Source organism: Grus americana, chromosome 11 (assembly GCF_028858705.1).
Source record: "Grus americana isolate bGruAme1 chromosome 11, bGruAme1.mat, whole genome shotgun sequence".
NCBI lineage: Eukaryota > Metazoa > Chordata > Aves > Gruiformes > Gruidae > Grus > Grus americana.
In genome coordinates, this window is record NC_072862.1 from 19,022,443 (window position 1) to 19,042,109 (window position 19,667).

At 45.4% G+C, this 19,667-nt stretch overlaps 2 protein-coding genes across 11 annotated transcripts in view; one reads left to right on the forward strand and one right to left on the reverse strand.

Annotated features, from left to right (window-relative positions):
* Nucleotides 1-19,667, forward strand: part of MAPKAPK3 (MAPK activated protein kinase 3) — a 125,420-nt gene that overhangs the window by 50,916 nt on the left and 54,837 nt on the right. The gene's annotated exons all lie outside the window — the stretch shown is intronic.
* CISH (cytokine inducible SH2 containing protein) lies at nucleotides 5,569-14,952 on the reverse strand. The gene is made up of 3 exons (XM_054837651.1): nucleotides 13,920-14,952; nucleotides 9,111-9,337; nucleotides 5,569-8,603 (listed from the first exon to the last, which is right to left on the reverse strand). The coding sequence occupies exons 1-3, from the start codon at nucleotides 13,964-13,966 to the stop codon at nucleotides 8,101-8,103; spliced, it is 777 nt and encodes a 258-aa protein (XP_054693626.1). The 5' UTR covers nucleotides 13,967-14,952; the 3' UTR covers nucleotides 5,569-8,100.

The following is a 19,667-nucleotide window of genomic DNA, read 5'->3' on the forward strand; positions in this document are numbered from 1 at the left end:
TGCTTGTTCGTACGTGTTCTTTCTGAAATGTTCCCAGCACCTCTCAGCCAAGATGGCTTTCGTAGCACAGGACTGGAGGGAAGGGAATTAGAGGGGTGAATTGCAGAGAGTCTTGGAAGAATGTAAGGAGTATTCCCAAACCAAAGGCTTAGAAAAGAAGGAGGTATTTTCAAAAAGAGTTACAGAGATTTTCCAAAAGGTTCCCTGGAAATAATATTAGGTCATGGTTTAGGCTTTTTCAGATTTACATTTTAATCATAACAACCCCTTTTACTACTACTTAACACTTTCAGACATGTGCAAACACGTAGCATGTGCACTGTGCAACATGTTTCTTCAACATATTTACAGGCTTGGAGGTAGTGTTTTGAACTCTGCCTCTGCAGTGTTTGGCAATGACTGCGATGACACTTGCATGATGGGAACAACCGTTGCCAAGTTGGGTAACTTCTGACAAGTATAAACACAGCTCTGCCTTCTGTAAACTAGATTTCAAACCATATTGCTGTTCTGGGGAAGAGAAGGTCCTGACATTAAAGAATATACAGTCTCCTTGATCAGCCAGTTTGCGTTGAGTGAGCCTATAAAGAACAAGCAGCAAAGGACAGTTGGATGGGATGGGCGCCCCAGGAGCTTAGCGCTGGGTCTTGCTGTCTCTTTGTTGCAACCATAACCCAGATCTGTTGGTTTTAGTTGTCATTGCTGAAAGCTCTGTCTTAGCCAACGTGAAATGAGTTTGCTGAGATCAGTCCAGGTTTCTGTGCTCGGTTTTCCATGGGCTAACGTTTACATCCCGAAGTGACATTGCAAATGTTCTGACTGGCATATAGGTGAATTTAAGTGAAGCCAGAACTTAACTGCGCAATGCATGATGAGCTTTCCTTTTGCTTTTAATAAAGAAATGTCCGAGTTAGGGTTTGTGTGTGCTGGTGGGGCAGTGTGTGAAGGAAGGTTTTTCTTGTATTAAGTAATCTGCACTTCAGTGTTATGGTTTTCTCTAAAGCCAAATTCACATCAGAATTACACCAGGGATAAAACCCTTGTCTGGAAAACCAGGAATATCAAGTGGACTGAATTCAGCCCTGAAGTGAATTCCCATCACACTCAATGGGAATTGAACCTGGATTTAGCCCATTTTGTTTCACAGGTTTCACGGGCAGGACTGTTTCAGTAAGAGCGGCACTTCCCTGACAGCCACAACTGGAAAAGTTGCAGCGTATCTTCTAGATCAAGGCAGTCACATGATGGAGTTACGCAGATTGCCAGGCTGGAGTCCAAGAAACTCGAGTCCTGGCTGAGCTCTGCCACTGATTTTTGGTTGACCAGCTCTTCCTTTGTCCTTCCATCTGGCATATTTATATCATAGGGTTTTGAGAAATACCAAGTCTCTGATTATATGTTTAGACCACTGATGCTGTAGTAGTCAGTATTATTTCAAGTTTTTATTGTAGTTGTACGGTGGTACATTAGAGCAAAAGCCTTTCCTGCGTAGATAGAATGCTCTCTTAAAACAGCTATTTTTACAAAAACTGACATTGTATTAACTTTTGCAATTCAAATCTGAGCTGATGCAAAGTGCAGTTACATTGCATTTAGGAAGTAATGGTGTTCAGGAGAAAACCCTTGCCAGTAAGGTCTGAGAAAGAGGAGCAAAAGGGTGAGAGTAGTTCCTGTTTGCAAAAGAAAACCCTTTCCTGCAGATCTAAGATGGTACGTTAGCCTGGGAGCAGTTCTGCCTGGATCCTTTCTTCTGCTGGGGCCAGCTGCTTTCTCTGGAGTCTGGTCTTTTCTGTATTTCAATTATTCAAGCGATGATTTTGCAAGAGTGCAAGACCAACTCTATGTGGAGCTGACCTGTGGGCCATGTAGCCCAACAGTGTGTCTCCAGTTGTGACCACTACCACAGCTGATGAAAAGGAAATTGCAAGGACTAAGCCACTGATGGTTTGCAGCAAAATTTCCTTTTTTGTTGAATCTCACATTTAATGAATATTAGCTTAAGTTCTGAAGCTTTACTGTGTTCCCTCCCCTTTCCCAATCCAAAAGCCCTCTAAATTATTATGTTAAGACTGTTACATTATTATGTAAAACCCAAATTGTATTTTACTTACAGGAATCCTTTTCATAGTTTCCTTTTGAAGTTTATTGCCCAGTACAGTCATTAGAGTGATTTTTCTTTTGTCTGATCTACATTTTGCCTACCAGAAGCCTTTTCCTGTGAACAATACAACCTTTTTCAAGTAAAAAACCCCAAATGTTCTTGCTAAAATTTGGAAGAGAATATTTGTGTACACTCATCCGTCTGCATGATGTGAATACCAAAATCCTCTAATCTAATTTTATTCCTAGGCCCACTTTGACATTTGTCTTTAAACTTGTTTTTTGATGTATAGCAGAGGTGATGATGGATGCCTGATTGATGTTGCAGCATTATGGCTGCTCCCGAAGGCCACTTGCCTTACTTGTTTGTGCAGTGCGTAGCAGAAGCCACACGATCCTTGCATTTCTCAGGAAGCGTAAGTGGAAGATCCAAAGGGGGTTCACGTGAGGCAGCATTAGCCTCCAGACAAAACCATGTCTCCACGCGTTCCTGTTCCCTGCCACTCTGGCACCTGTGATTATAAAAAAAAAAAAAAAAAAAAAAGGCAGGACTGGGCATGGGCAGAAAATAGGCATGTCTCAAAAGAAATTAGTCTGAGTCTGAATGTGTTACCAACACATGTAGCAACTGCCTAGCCCTCTTTTTGCTATCATGCCGTTAGGCAGTACTGGCAGGACTGGGTTCCCTTGTACTCCCCCTTAAAAATTCAACGCTAGGTTGCTGTGAACAGAAAAAGGCAAAAGGATGAACCTTTCTGCCCAAGTACAGAGTCAATCTCTTTAAATAGTATCTCCTTCTTACCTTTGGCTGGTTTGTTTCATAAGGAGCTGCCTAGTCTGGTGTTTTCTTTTATTTCCTCCTGTGAATGATAGCTGGGGTTCACTGAAAATGAGACACAGGTGTAGTGACAGTACTGCTAGGAACTGAGCGAGTTGGAAGGTGTTACTTGGCATCCAAAGATGCTGTGGCACATCTTCACTGGATATTGCTTTACCCCGTGCTCCAGACCTTTGGATTGCTGCTGAGTGCAGGGGTGGGGAAGAGGATAGTGCGTTTCCATGAGGATTGCAAGTGTTTCAGCAGTCATTAGGGAGAGACAGGAAAGGACCCTGATAGTTGGCTTCTGAGAGATTTGAACATGAGAACATGATGAGCAGAAGCAGAAGAGCCTTAGATACAGTGTCCAGTTAATTTTTATTTTAATTTTCTTAATTTCTTAGATAGCAGGTAAGACTGACAATGGAATTTGGACTAGAAATACCATGCAATAGGTTGATAGCTGCAAACACCTGACCATGTGTGTCGTAAGAGAATTAAATACACTCTGCTGATTCACTTCATTTCTTGCTGGTTCATCTGGCTTGGGCTAAGGGAAGTTGTGCACTTCAGAGGATCTGGGGAAAGGAAAAGATTTCAGTAAGTTTGAGAGAATAGAAACATGTGCACATAAATGGGTTATTTTTCCCTTGCATGTGTTGCTATTTCAGAAGGCTGATTATTTAAGACAGAAAATGATACCGTATGTGCCTGACAAACTGCCGGGTATTTCTGCTATGGCAGTGAGCCACGGTAGCATGCTTTCAGTCATGGACTGGGATTTCTAGTCCTGATCCTATCAATCTGCTTTTCAGACTCTCAGTGCGGGCTCCCCATCCATGTTTCTATGCATAGTCAGAAACTGCAAACCAAGAGAGAATCCAACCAAATTGTCCTGCGTTGGCTTAGCAAACTGTACAGGTTGTCGCCGGGAGAGGTGTTGCAGCTGTACGTCAGTGATTATAAAGGTCAGTCTGTGTTTCCACAAATGCTCCTGTTTCTAGCGGTGTGGAACTCAATTGTCAAAATCCGTTCAGTCTGCACAGAGGTTTGGCACAGGAGTTCTCAGAACATGAACCTGTTTGCTTTAACAAAATGTGCTGAAGATGCAGAGTGGGAGTTGTTAAGATAACAGCCGATGCAGTAAAACCATGTGTGACTGCAGTTATGTATTGGCTTGACTCATGCCATTTGTTTCTGCCTTCAGTCTGCAGAAAGTGAGCTGCAGGGTTTCATGTATGTAGCTAGGGGAAGAGTTTAACCCAGCTAAGAAATTAAGAAATTACTTAATAATGTGTTAGTAATGCTGCATCTTTCTTTTCGGTATTTTCCAGGGTTTTCAAAGTTCCCTGTTAAAGATGGGTGCAGCTTTTCCTTCCTTTTGTTTTCATTTTTCCACTTACTTTGATTGTGTTTTGTTTCTACTCCGTCTAGCTTGCTTTCCACATTTCCCATAAAACCCAAGAGGGATGTGATTGTTTTTGTTTAACAGCTTAAACTTGAGCAGATTATTCCCTTGCCAACGTTTCCTGGTTGGTGTGCAATGGAAATGTACTCGCGGACTCACATTGGTGAGGTTGTGGAAACAAGGTTTGGTAGTGAATGCCAGCCCCACGACTGGCATAGGAAGGACAGCACGTGCTTTAGGAATACTTTAAAGCAGTACTTTGAACTTTGAAGCCAGCGGATTTGGAAAGGGAGAATGATGGAGAGGAACTAGTTGAGCTTCTGGGTTTTTTCTGAGCATATTTCATTGTTTCCAGTGGTTGAGAGCACGCTGTGCCTCGCTTCGGGCAGGATGGGGGGACTGTGGCATGAGCATCTCTCCTGGGAAGCGAGTGCGAAGGGACCACAGTGGAGTCATGTGCCAGTAGTGGGGTTCCCTCAGTGTATTCCCTGCGTTTCAGAGACGCAGGACAGATGGGGTGGCCGCTGTCTCCCTCTGACACCGCAGGGCAGATCTGGTGGTTTCCCTGCCTGCCGTGTCTGGCGCGTGAGGTGATGAGAAGGGGAAAGGGTGCTGGGCCAGACTGCAAATATGGGGGAACTGAGGCCCAGTGGCAGCACAACATGGGGAAAAAGCTGATGCCGTGAGTCTCGCATCCGAATCATGGTCTGTCTTTCGTGAACTTGTCTTTTAATACTACCGTGAGCAGAATTTTTCTTTGGGGCCAACTTGAAGCCTGCTGTAAACAAGTTGCCAAACTTCCCCTTACATCCCCTCTCCTTTCCCCTAGATTGTAATGGTTCTCTATGGCACACAGAAGCAATACAAAAATCATTCCTGTGTTTTTCTGCATCATTAAAGAACGTTCCTTAAGCCCTTGGTAACTTGGGACTTGGGGTCTGACGCTGCTCGTCTGCGTGCGATAGAAAGCAGGCCCACACCGGTGATGTTTTGGTGTTAACTCTCCCAGTATCTAAAGGGCTTTTTGTTAAAGGCTTTTGTGTCTTGTTTGGAAAAAAAAAAATGGTCAAGAGTTTGTCTCATCTTCTCAGGGAGGATTTCTGTGAATAGCAAATGAATTAATCCATTTGGATTTTACCAAAGATTTCTACATCAAGTGGCTTTAAAATATATTTAAAATGTTTATTTAAAATCCAAGTCAAATGATTTTTAACAAACTGTCTCAAGATAGAAGAAACGGACATTTTGGAGTAACTGTATTGTTTATTCTTTGTATTGCCGTAGCACCTAGAGAATCCTATTGTGCTAGATGCAGAACAAACACGTAACAGAGATGGTCCCTGCCCATACGAGCTTACAGCCTTCAGCTTAGCCTCTGCGTCGTCCTGCTGGGGGATTAACCAGGCATTCGTTCGCATTACATGCTTCTGCCAGTTTAGCTGGGCTCTCCTGGGGCAATGAGGTCAAACCTGCAAGCTTGATTCCCTCATTAGCCCCAACAGAGTAAAGATGAAGTAGGAGGCAAGTTTCAGAGAGCTGAACAACTTGCCCTTTCCCGCTGTACGTTTCTCAAACTGATTTTTCCCATGCTGTAGATACCAAGCCTGTGGCCAAGCCATGTGAGCTTCCTGAGATCACTGCTGCTCGTTAGAGAGCTGTGGTTTCCTTGTTCCCAGTGTCCTCAGGCAGATAGAGGTGTATGGATAAAAGGAAGCCTTTTCAGTGGTTTATGGTTTATATTATTTAAAAAAAAAAGTTTTCTTTTTTGTTTTGCCTTCTAAGTTTTCATTCTCATTCAGTACCTTCCCACGGTTGCTGCCATAAAGGGCAAGGGGGAAGAATATAATAAAAAGCAAACCTGACATCACACATGCACGCTGTCAATCATCAAAGTATCAAAAACAAAGCTTGCAAGAGCACAAACTTGTATAAATGTGGAGGGGAAAAAAAAAAAAGGATGCTGACTAAGCACATCAGGCCATCTTGTCCCTTTGGGCAGCTTTAAGTTAGGGTGGAAGAAATTCCACCTGTTTTTTGAGCTTGTCTCCTGGATCACCATCCCATCCTTTTCCGCCTCCTCTCAGCCCTCAGGTATAGCTGAGCCTTAGAGAGACAGTCCCAGGGAGAGATGAACGAGGAATCCTTAATGTTGGTTCTTGCTTGATTGAGTTATGGGATCTTAGCAGCAAATGAAGCCAAAAGATGATTTCTCTAGACCTGTCTGTTCCCTTCTCTACTCTCACTCACTGGCATGGACTGGCTCCTACAGGCTGGGAAGGTGATGGGATCATGTGAATGAAGAGGAAAGGGCAACTTCTCTGTGCGTGTTTTTGGGCAGATCCCATCTGCTGTTTATCCCTCCTACGCTCAAAAGAGCAAGGGAGAGCCTTTGTGCTTCATTTGCAGGGGTGTGAAAGAGGGATGGGGTGCGAGAAGTAAACCCAGAGCAAAAAAATCTAATTAAGGATAACAAACCTGCAAGTTGGAGAAAGGGATAAGAGAGGTCTGGACCTTGGCAAACGGAAAAGTTGAATTGTAGTTGCCAGTGTGTGCTAGAGCCTAGCTCTGATCGAAGCTGCGTGGCTTGTGAATAATGCTGGCAGAAGCAACTGGCAGTTTGGCACTGTGTGAGCAGAGAGGAAGGACAGCTCTTTTTACTGAGGTGCTTCTAACTTGTTCCCCCCCCCGCCCCCCGCAATAAATAAATAAATATCCTGAAGCTGTGTGTGTCTTTGGTGCAGCTCAGCAGAGCTGTCTCTGAACCCCTGGTCAAGGAGACCCCATTCTTGCCCCACGTCTCACAAGGCAAGGGCAATGTCAGGGAACAGCACTTTCAAAATGCAAGCCAAATGCAGAGTGCTCTGAAACCAAATCTCTCTGCCTGCAAATGAGAAAGTTGGGGTTCTGATTGCTTGTTTCTAGATTCTTTTTGTCACAAACTTCCTTTTGAGATGGAGAGGATGGAAAAAAAATGGGATGAGTGCTCCCTGGCCCAAGCTTAATATCCAGAATCTCTGCTTAGAGCTCTCAAGGAAGAAGGGCTTCCTCCGAGATGTCTCCTGTCGGCCACCTGTGACGCAGCATGCATCTCTGGGAGATGCACAGGCTGCTACCAACATGCTTTGAGGTTATGATACCCGGCCCCCTGTAGCTAAGAAAAATAATACTCTTTACCTCTGTAGAGGTGGGTCTAGATTAAATTGTCTGAGTCCCACATACCCCGTAAGTCTGGGGGAGCTTGGATGTGGACTCCTGTGACCTGTTACAGGGACAGGCTCAAACAGGTACTGTTTGGATGTGAATCCAAATCCAAATTCCCACAGATTTTTGGCTGCCAGTTAGCTGGGAGCCTTTATTCTAATTCCAGAAAAGACAAAGAAATAAAACCCAATAAAGTAAAAGGTGCTTTTAAAATACCATGAGGGAGAAACTGCCATGGAAATAAATAGCGAAAATAACAACGTTAACATTTCTGGTGTCACAGCAACTCTGAAATTCAAGTAGTGTGCACATGCCTACAGCACTTTCTCACAGCCACTATCAGCGCGGCCTGAGGTTCAGAGCTCAGATTGTGTCCGTTGTTCACTGAAACAACCAACTCCTCCCTGGTGCTGGAATGGATTTAAAGAGAAGGGGAGAGGAAAGATGGATGCAGTCTCTGCTGATAATCAGGTCTTTACTGTGCCCACCTGATGCCGCGCTTTAGCGGGACAAAGACATAAAATTCTCTTATTTCTGTCCCTGTCTGTCATGCCTGAGATGTGACGGCCATGCTTCAGAGCTGGAAAGGGTATTGCTTCAAATAGTCCCCCATCCGCCTAGGCAGAGGGAGCTGGTCCACGTCGGCTGTAGACTTGTTAATCCGTAGCCGGCACAGGTGCTGTAGACTGGGGATGTTGTCTTTGCGGCTGAGCGGCCGGATGAGTTTCAAGTGTACCGCAGCTGCTGCCATCTCTTTTTGCATGGGAGGTAGAGGAGACGGAGGCGGGTAAGGAGCCTCGTTCTTGCTTTCCATTGTGCAGGACATGACGTAATGCTGGATGAGACTGACCACATCTGGGAAGGCCAGGATGCGAGGTTTGGACAAGTAGTTTGAGTCCAGCCGGAACTTGCTGTCAGTGTATTCGATGCGCACGTTGGTGGGGCCTCGATTTGTCTTGACGGAGAGCGTGAACAGGTAGCTGGGGTGGGTGCTGTCCCGTACCAGGAAGGTGCCCTCAGGCATCTTTTGGAGATGCTGCTTGGCCTCACTGGCAGTGATAGATCCCCAGTACCAACCTGGAAAAGCATGCCAGGAAGAACTTGTTAGGGAGAGAATGTATTAAAGGACTGGCCGTGTATTTAGAGAAGCCTCAACGCCAGGCCTCAGGGCCTGGGAAGTAACCAAGCCCAGACTTTGTAAAACCTTCAGAAATTAAGGCCATGTCAAGTTCTAAGGGTTTCCTACCTATGGTTGTTGTTGCTGTGCCAGGGCTCAGGATGAGGACGACTACTTTTGCAGCTACTGCAGTTTACAGAGAAAGAGGGGCCTTTTTGCAGTTCTTTCTCCTGATTCAGTTATAAAAGAGAAAGCTTTTGCTTACACTAGTAATAAATTACTTCACGATACAAATTTGTAGAGACTGAAAATACACTTGCTGCATCCACAAGAGTCAGCCACGGCTGTGACAGAACCAGGTCCCTATCTGAAGTGGGATCAGGGGATTCTTCCTGCAGCTCAGTGCAGAGTTGGCTCCCTGCCCCCTGTAGCCTTCTGACCCCGTGACTTTGTGAGTTGAGCCTTACCAGATTCTCGCAGATAGGAGAAGGTTTTTGCAATGCAGAGAAGGTCTTCTTCAGGGTCTCGAGTCTGAGGTGGTTTGCTTTCTGGAACTGGTGCCGTGAAGGCAGGCGCGGACTCCTCCTGGAAGGGCATAACTGGGAGAGGCTGCATGATCGGCTCTGACAAATCCACCGCGATGCCCCTGAGTGACAGTCTTCTGATCTTCTCCTCTGCCAGCAAAGGATGAGGTCTGAAATGAAGGGCACACTCCGCTATTTTTCCTTGCCTTGAAATAGGTTGCAGTGTCTGTTCAGTGCATGCTACATTGTACTATAACATGTTTTGTTTTATAAACAGATGCTCAATAGGATTATGTTTGAAACAGAGAGAAGCAAGGGGGGAAAAAGAAAAATTACACAGCTAAAGATGAGCCCTTAGAAACAGGGAGAGAGAATTGGCCTCTTTCGCCTTGGAAAAGGTGGTCTGTCTTGCAATTTAGGTTGATTTAAAACGTGATTTTTTTAGATATTGCCTTTTAATATGTAGTTTCAGAAGCAACAAGGTTCATAGCAGCATTGCAGCTTCACTTACATCATTACAATGTTGAAGCATTTATTTTTCTGCCAACGGATTTGTTTGTCATTTACTGTAATATAATCAGAAGCAGAATGGGGAATAGTTTGGGGTTTGTCCTACCCGCTTTCTGCTCAAGGCTGACCTGATCATAAATGTGTCTGTTAGAACTCAGGGTGAGCTGATCTTGCAGTAGAATAATGGGAATTCTTGTTTTAGCCCAGCCACTGCACTACACAAACCCTAGTGTTAAACGGCACGACGGAGATCTCAGTGCGACTGTAATCCCTGCGGGATTACAGCAGTAGGAGGTTCTGCCATCACTGGGCTGCTGTGAACATTAATCCCTCTGTGACCTAAGGAGAGCGTTAGCGTAGCCATTTGGCATCTAAGTGCAGTTTCACAAAACCTGGAGCTCTCATGGGCCATGGGTGCTGCTTCTATGCAGCATGGAGACTCCGAAAGGAAGGCAGAGCTCCAGGGGGAGGGTGGATGTTGGGGGCCAGGGGCGTCTTCATTCCCAGGCAAGCTCCTGAGCAGAAACATTAGTTTCTGTCTTTTCTCCTAGGCTCTTTGCCTTTGCATGCCCTGTACTGCTGCACTCCCTCTGTTATATCCCCCACGTGCACTCACTTGCTTGAGACATTCTTTCAGACACTTAATGTAAAAGAGGGCTGAGTTTCCAGAGAAATACAACCCAGTCCTCAGCATGAGACTGTGACTGCACCATGAGAGCTGACGGTGACTGCAAAGGCAGCAGCCACCTCCTCCCACATCACTGAAGAGAGAAGCGGAAGCAGACTCTGAAGTCATAAGTACTTCCCTTCCGATCTTCCTCCTTCTCTGGGCTTTATGTGAACAGCGTCACTTCAGGGACTACATCAATGTGTTATAAACTGATCTGCACCTGGTCATAGTGGCACTCCACCTTCTCAAACTGCTGAGTCCCAGCTGTGGGACGGGGAGCAGGAAGAAGGGATTTGGGGGAACAGTACGTTAGAGAGAACCTGAAAAGGACTTCACAATGATTTGTGAGAACCATGATCAGTTCCATGACTCTGCATTTCTAATAAAACCACGTAGGTTTGGAGTATGGTTTTTGTAAAACCACTGGTAAAATTGAATCTATGGAGACACTTCTTGCCCATGCAATACATGGCAAAACCCCACCATTCTGTTGGTATTTAGAAAAGAACATTCTTCCTTCTTCCATATGTCAAACCACATTTCAGAAGCAGGATATCTCCTTGGCATGCATAGCATTTGATCCTCATGTCTTAATTTCTGTTAATGGGTAGGAAGCCAAACCTACTAAAAGTGATTGCTTGCCCATATCTTCTCTAGGCACCCTTGATCACAGGGACTGCATTTTCAGTGGCTTTCACCAAACAGTGGATGGATCTGAATATACTCTTATACCTGGAGATCGCTGTTGGGAAACCTCTGAGTTCTCTTTTAAATCCCTCCTGAGCTACATTCGTAGGTGCTGAGGGCTGCATTTTTAAAGATATTTGTACGTCTCCCTCTTAATGTCGTGGTTTTCACAAATGTCTAGCTACCTGACTTCTTGGGGAAAGGAGGTTCCTGATTCTCCATTTCCCCCCTTTTTGAGCAAGAACTATAAACGAGATCCTTTCCTGTACTGAACCTAATATAGTTTGCACTATGCAAAAAGGGTGTAACGCGGGACTGTTGGCAGAGCATTCTCTCCAAGGTGTGTTCTTATACCAACTGTTCACTGAGCAATGTTAAGTAAAATCCGTCCTGCACTGCGCACTGCCCACTCGCTCCCCAGAACTTGAATACTGCAGTCTAAATTCCAAAGCTCTATGAACTTATTTTCTCCTGGAAAATTTTTCTGGCATACCCTTTGGGAAAGGTTTTGAACACGAAAAAAACTTTTCTTGTTCCTAGCATGGAAATACTTTTTTTTTTCTTTTATATACCTACTTTGGAGAGGAAATTAAGAATTGGCTAAGAGACTGGGAAGGAAGGGAGAGATAGCAAAGCTACGCAGGGAAATGTACTTCCATTTCATTGCAGAAAGTTGTTAAATTCAAGGGCTGTAGCAGTTCACAGTTCGGTCCTCCAAAAGACACATCAACTGTGTGAATTTGTCAGTAGGTTTCTTTTCTAGAGTCACTGTGGGTCTCCCTGAAGTAGAGCCCATGTGCTTGAGATGAGGTTTCCCACTGTGCTTGCTCTCTGCTGCCTTATGCTTTCTGCCACCTGAAAGAGCCCAAACCCCCTTCGGTCACTGTTGAGATTCTTCCACTGCAGCCAGAGAAGGGCCATGCTTATACTCTGAGTATTTTCCTTCTATATACCTGCCTTACACTCCTCTCTCCCCCTACTAAAAGTCCTTGTGCAGCTGTAGTCTCAAAGGAGCATGGTGGAACAGAGGAGGGGGATTAGAAATTCTCCTAGACCAGGAGATGCTGGTGTCCTGAACAACTTTGTATGTAGGTTGAACAAACGAGCTGCTGCTGTGACTGAATGGAGCAGCTCCAAGCGCAGGGAAGGGAGAGCAGAGGGATCAGTGAGTAATGGCAGACTAGAACTTCTAACAGAAGTACCTTTGCAAGAGGGATAACAGTTTGCTGGGATAAGGACATGTTGAAAAAGGATGTGGAGAAGTCAGCCCTTTAATGGGGCAAACTAAGTATCTGAAAATAATTAGTGCTTGTAAGAAAGAAACTAGAGGAGAGACATGTGGAGGATCAGGACTGAACAGAGTAAAGTGTTAGTACAACAGCTGCAATGAGGAAGAAAACAAATACATAAAATTTGGCACATCTAGCTGGTAGTCTGTGTGCAGTCTCAAGAAAAACAGCAAATGAACTTCCCTGTGCTTTGTCAATTAGTGTTTCAAAAAGCCTTGGAAAGCCAAGAAAGTTCAAGAGAATCAGATATGTCTGACAGCATTTAGCTTTAACTTTGCAGTTAGTTTGCTGGTAAGCTAAACTTTGTTAACACAGTACAAATAGTAGAAGAAAAAGTGTGTTGAGCTGCTCTCCTTTCCATCAGCCACGTCCCTAGGCTCCCCTGGGAGCTTGGTCTGAATAGGAGGGAGAGTATGGAGTCCAGGATATATGAAATCCTAGAGGATAATGAAAGGTGAGCAATAAATGGTCATTAAAGAAGATATTGAGAGAACCATCTACACATCTGGCTACATAACAAGTTCTTAGTAGGTGAAGGGAAGCAGAAGCTCTGGTATGTTAACCCTGGAGAAAGCTTCAGATAAGAGGTTCACAAAGCCCAAGTTGAAAAATGAATTCCCTTTGCTGTGGCTATAGGAACTGCAGCAGTAGACTGAAAATGAGAGCGAAAACAAACCCACTCGAGTAGTAGGAAAGTATTGGTAAGCATGAGCTCTGCTTGTCTGTGGAACAGATTTTGGGGGAAAATGGCAGAAAAATCCCCGTGCTTTAGTCATTTAAAGCAGACAAGGCAAAAATGCATTGCCTCTGAGGAAAATCCGCTGAGCACAGGAGGGGTAGGTAATACTGACATTACTGCTCAGGCTGAAACAAACGCTGATACTTTCCAAAACCGCTGGATGATTCCTGCAGAGGCATGTTGAGGACCTGAGTTGATCATACAGACACTGAAATGCCATCACAGAAGTACCAGACACCAGTACCGGGGAAGGGACTTGGATGTTAGCTATTGTACTGAACAAAGGTGGTGTAACTATGTATGTGCCCCCTATGGCTTTCATTCTACAGAATGCTGTGTATGGCAGAGTCTGTATATATGTACATACATTTCATCTTACCCATAAAAGCAACAGAAAAATAAAATTATGTGTTTAGCATAAATATTTACTTAGAAATAGACAAACCCAGTTGAACTCCGGGAAGTTTTTCCCTGTAAGCAGTTGGTTTCCGCTGGGACGTTAGAGAGAACCTACGGTCTCGGGCTTGTGTCCCCGCGGGTGCTGCACACACACCTCCGAACACCACACTCCCACATTTTTACTAATTTTTACTCCCTTTGAATACCATGTCATTTTTCAGCACTAGAAAGCACAGAAATCAGGAATACTTTGCGGTCCCATGATTTTTGGCCACAGAATCTAAAAAGCAGTCACATAGGACACACACAGAGAACGGCACTCAGCGAGTGTAAGTCATTCCCAATCCCATTACAATCACACATGGCAACTCACAGGAGCTGGAAAACCGTCCCAGAGAACCTTACCGATGACAATTACCAAACCACAGCTTTTAAAGGAAGGCTGGAAAGTGTCTTACCCCTGAACACAGAGGATCATGTCACTCCTGGACCAAGGGAAAAGCATTAAGTCTTCAAGAAGGTGGGAAATGCGTACTCCTCTTCTCTTTTCTTCTTCTTCTTCGCTTCCCAGGAGGAGCAGGCTAGTTCCAGCCTCTGGTGAGGGGTTCACGGTAAGAGGAGGCTGGAGAGTCCCAGCACCCCCTCCCGCAGTAGCTGTGTTTCAGACACAGAGAGCCGAGCAGAAGGCGAGTCAGGCTGTCCGAGAAAGACTTTGTGGATTGTTTAGTAACTTTGGCCAGGAAAACGGGCGCACTCTCAGTGCTTTAGAAAATAATGTATTCTTGTTCTGCTTTTCAGAAAACAACGAAAAAATAAAAGTTTTAAAAATAACCAGAGAAGAGGGAAATAACGTCTATTTAAAGAGGAACTTGTCTTCCTTCAGAGCAATCGTTTAGAAAAAATATTCAGAGCGCTCTGAAATAATAATAAATAGATACCAATAAATAATATCCCCCCGAATGCGTGGGGGAAGAGAGCCGGCGGAGCAGCAACCTGCCCTTGCGCTGGCTCCGCAAGTAATGAAGCTCCGAGAAAAAAAAGCAACCCGCAACCTACTAAGTAATCTTTTGTTTGCCCCTTTTAATCTGTTCCAGGAAGTGAGGGATTCCTGGAATCGTATTGTATTCACATCACTCTTCCGATATCAGCCACGCGGAAAAAAAAAAAAAAAAGGGAGCGCGAGCAAGCAGGTATAAATAGATGTGTCCATAACGGCCGCGTTGATGTCAGCACCGCTCGCCGGGGGAGGGGAGCGGAGCCCTCCCGGGAGGCCGGGCAGGGGAGGGAGGGCGGGCAGGCTGCGCGGTGCTGCCCGGCCCGGCCCTGCGGAGCCGCCGCCACCGCCGCGCGTGTTCGCGGAAACGCCTTTGATCCATTTCCAAGAACTTTCCAGGAACGCGGGGCCGCCGCGGCGGGCGCTGCCAATGGGCGCCGCCGCCGCCGACCGTCCGCCAATGGGCGCCGCCGTCGCCGCCCGCCCTGCCAATGGGCGCTGCCGCCGCCACCGCCCCGCCCGCCGCATGTGCGGGGGGGGCCGCCCCGAGCGGTCGGTCCGCGGGGGGGTGGGGTGGGGGTGTGTGTCTGTGTGTGTGTGTGTGTCTGTGTGTGTCCCCCCCACCGACGGCTGCCTGGGCGTCCGCTGAACTCCCCGCGTCGTCCTGCAGTTCATTAGTAGCATTCACTGATTTATTCGCACTTATTTTAATGCATTCCCATTTATGTTTCTGTATTTGTACTTATTCTTTTTATTTATGTATTTATTATTTATTAAAATTTGGTTGTAACGCCCTTCTCGCCTCTCAGCCTTCTCCCCAAGCCGGCGTGGCAGGAGCACTCGTGCAGTGCGGCGCTGAGGGAGGGGGCAGGCCGGGGCGTCGAGGCACCTGGAACCCGGGCGTCTCCCTGGGATGCAACAAGGTGAAGGGAGCCGCAGCTCGGGGGGTGCAGCCTCCCCCTCACCTGCCCCTGCCCCCCCACCTCCTCCCCAGCCCGCCTGGGGTGTTGCCTGCCCGCACTGGCAGGGAATGGGTCACGTTCCAGTGAAACACAGTCCGTGGGAGGAGGGTGTGCGATAGCGTCCCGTAGTCTGGACAGTGATGATATGGTTGTCACGCTGCATAGGGCAGCCCCGTGTCTTGGTCATCTGGGAATCCCCTGTGAATTTGAATTTCAGCTTGGCTAAGTCTGCTGGGAAAGGCTGAACCACCCTCATTTTGTCCTGCATTTATAGATCGTTGTCAAGTTGAAATTGGGTGACCCAGGAGGAAATATTTCTGTTACTTTTAGGGTTATTGAACCTTTTTTTTTTAAACACTTTATAACAAAAGCTTGATTGTTCTTTTCCTGCCACGAGTTGCCACCTCTTTACCTATCAGAGATAAGAAAGAATGTGAGTACCAGCTGTCTGTCACCTCCACTGAAGTAGACTGAGTATTTGAAAATATTAGTAACCATTGTGCTGTTCAGAACCAAATGGGATGGGACCATGAGGGGAGGATGATGGTAGGGATAAGGTTAGAAGGATGTTCTCATGGGCAGGACATGAGCCTGAGAGCCTATGTTCAGGTCCTGACTCAGCCTTTAACTCCCTGCTGTTTCATTTAGCAGCCGGTTAGCCTTCTGCATGCTTCCATTCCTTGTCGTTACTATACCAGGGACAGTGCAGTAATGAGTGCCACTAATAATACTGAGCTATTCAAAGAGAGAGGTGCTGAGGGGCAGCTAAGTATCCAGAGGGATGGGAATGTCATCATCATGTACCCCTTGACCAGTTTGCTTCTGATCCTAAGGCGGACTTCAGCTGACGCTTCATCTGAATACGTGTAAATTCAGAGGAGAGGCGAAGGGATACCAGAGGAGAGAGGAATTTCAATCCTCGCCCTTTCTGTGCACAGCAAGCACAACAGTCAAATGATTATTTGAAGGCTTATCTTCACAGTTCTGGCACGGGGTTGCAGGGGGACGCCTGCATCCATGTGCTCTTTCAGATCTAAATCTGGCATTATTTAAAACCTTATGTTAGTGGTGCAGCAACACGATGGATTTGAACAGAGCTAGACTAGAGAGTCTAGGGAGTAGGAAGCGGCTGCTGTCTGCTGCAAACTGTAGTTAACCTGCACATTCAGAAGGTATTGCATCTTCAGCCTTGGAGGGGACACAGAGATCACAGCTGTAGTGTGCCGTAAGGACGGAGTGCTGCAACCTAGCACAGACATTGAGAAGCTATCTTTACATTATTTTTTTTTACTTAGAATTGGGCTCCACCTAGTGATCTTCTTCTGGAAAAGTCTTTGTGTGCAGGCTCTGTGCTATTATTTGAATAGCCATTTGTGTTTTGGAGCAGGAAAGCAATGCTAAGAAGTGCACAGTGGAGACATCGCATGCAGAAATGGGTCTCAGTTGGCAGCTCTGTATTTCTGCTCTGCGAAAGCAGCATAGGTGTTCACGGCGGTGCAGACACTATGTTGTTCAGTATGCATTGCATTCTGACGCAGTGGGTTTCCACCTGCAACCACTGATCCATGCTGCTCTTTTCATGAGTCCTACAGGACCCTGAAAGATGACCATTAAATTGAAGTAGCTAATGCATATGAGAATTAATGAAAGGACCTTTCATCTTCATTGGCAACTTTTGTAGGGGCTCACCTCAAAACAATATTGAGGCTAATGCCTGGGCTGTTTTATGTACAAAATTAGTGATCAGTTTTAAGTTAGGAGTGTTCAGTAGTACTTCAGCACTCTACCTGAACGTTTTGCCCCCCTTCAGCATTCCTCCATGGTAATGCCCTAAGCAGGAAACAGAACAGCGTGCCTGATGTGTCCTGCGCCTTGTGCAGTTGGTTGCCAGTGCACAGTCAATATAAATTGCTGCCATTCCAACAAATTAGTTGTTTAAACCCAGTTTATACTGATATAAATGGCTCTCCATACTTCAGTGTTGAAGAATTAGGACATTGCAGAGGCAGTAACAAGGAGCGGTGTCATTGAGTGATAGAGTTTAGTTATCAAAGGTATCAAAGGAAGCTCACAATAAAGTCAGGGAGGTAAGAAAATCAAGAAAGAAATCGTGAGCCAGCGAGTCCCTTAGGAAAGTTCACCAACACAACAGCACCATCTACTGATAAATGTGTGTTTGAGAAGACAGGGAGCCAGAGTCCCCTTTCCACTGAGGGTAAGTCACACTCCTTCAGCCGTGTCGGTGGACATTTCCATAACCTTGTAGAGTTGGTGTAAATGTAAAATGGCATCCAAAATCATAACTCTTGAGAGAGGTCTGCATGTCTGGAGACTAGATTTACCTTCACTATAAGCTTGTATGTGAAAGGCTGAAAGTTGCCCCTCTGGCTGCTCTGTGGCCATAAGGCCATCTCTGACCCTTGCCCTGCGTTGTAATGTAAGGAATAGCACGTGACTGAATGAACATTACCAATAATAAGCACCTATTCCTTGTTTAGATGGTCCATCTCGTTATTTGAGTAGGGCACACCAATGTCTGCAATCAACAATACAGAAGAGGGTGATGAATTTACTGTTGTGGTTTTGATTTCCCAACCTGGTATGGAGCAATGGAGGGGTCTCCAGGGTGTGTGTGGGCTGTGCCATGGGTGCAGGGGCACTCAAGCTGGCTCCATGCAGAAGCAGGATGTACAGGACAGCAACGGGCTTCATTTCGGGCTACAAAAAAATACCTTTGTGCGGCTGTAAGGAACTCACCATATTCGTCCTTAGGCTTGCTGGCATGTGGTGACCTAGAATATGATTGCAGTGTGGCATCTGTTAGGAACTTTTCTGCTTCTGTCAAATGCTGTGTTTCTGCAAAAATTGTATTCCAAAAATTGTATTCCTGAGTGGCCTGCAAGGGCACCCTGGGACTGTCAGGCAGTGTTGCTGTACCCATTAGTTGCAGGATCTCTTTCAATGAGAGAGAGAGATTAATTTCTTGTGCTCCACTGCAGCATAAAATTAAGCACCATCTTCTGTAGACAGATTGAAAGAGTTATGATGCCTTTGATTTATGATACTTCTGTGAAAAACCCTGTCTTTTTTTTTCCTCTCTGCTGAAATGGAAACGTCCAACCGGTCTCTGACTCCCTCTGTAAATAAGCTGTGTCCCAGAGCTCCTTCTACTCTAAGATCCCCAGACAGCAACTCTTAGTGGAGGAGCAGGGATGGAGCCTCCCAAAATATCTGTAACAAGGTGTCCGAGTCCAGCATTATAAAAACACTGTCATGTCCTCTTCTCTATTTCTGTAGAAAAATACCTGCTAAGTATGTGCTAACAGGGAGGAAGTAATTTTGAGGAACTAAGACAGGTATTAGGACACACTCTCCAGACCGTGAGACTGGTGCTCTTGAGACTTCCCTTTCCTTCACTAGCAGCTGGTTCATAGCTAGAATTTGTAACTCCTCCTAGAAACCAAGTTATAATCCCAGGTCAGGGCAGAGGGTGTTGAGAATAAAAGAGAAGTTGTTCTAGCTGGGTGATCACAATGCGTCACATATACGTCATTGCTTATGAAAGAGTTCTATAAACTTTTTACCTCATCAATGGAGTAGAAAGAGCTAGGCTGTTTGCTGATGAGCTTTCCTAGTTGTATGGGTAATAGAAACTATTTCACTTTCTGGCTTGTTGTTGGGCTTTTCTTTCTTCTTTTTCCTTCTTTTTTTTCTTTTTTCTTTTTGAGAAGTCTGAGACAGACACCTCCAGAGCAGAACTGAAAGACAGGCGAAAAACATGTCTATAGTCTCTGTTTCAGACCACTGTGTCTATGACAGACTAAACTAAAGATCCTACAAGGAGCTTCTTTTCTTCTCCTTCGTATCACAATATTGTTCTGTAGAGCTGCCCTTTCTTTCTTTTAATATCACAGATGCAGTTTCTGAAGAACTTCCTGAGAAATTTAATAAGGTTGTTGCAACCACCCAATCAGACAAAGCTGTGTCCTCACTTCAACCTAACAATACAGAAAATTTTCTCTTTGGTGACATCTATATAATGCATCCCAGAGAGTGGATTTCTCATAACACCAGAAAAAAATTTATAGCTGTTACTTAGAGGAAGCAATGTTTCAGAAAAACAAGTCACTGTATTTTCAGCTGATGGTCATATTCTCTTTATTGTAGCTGATACTGATTTCCACAATTAATTGCTATTAAAGGACTAACCTCTGTGCAAATCACTTTTGTATATAAAATATATAAAACTC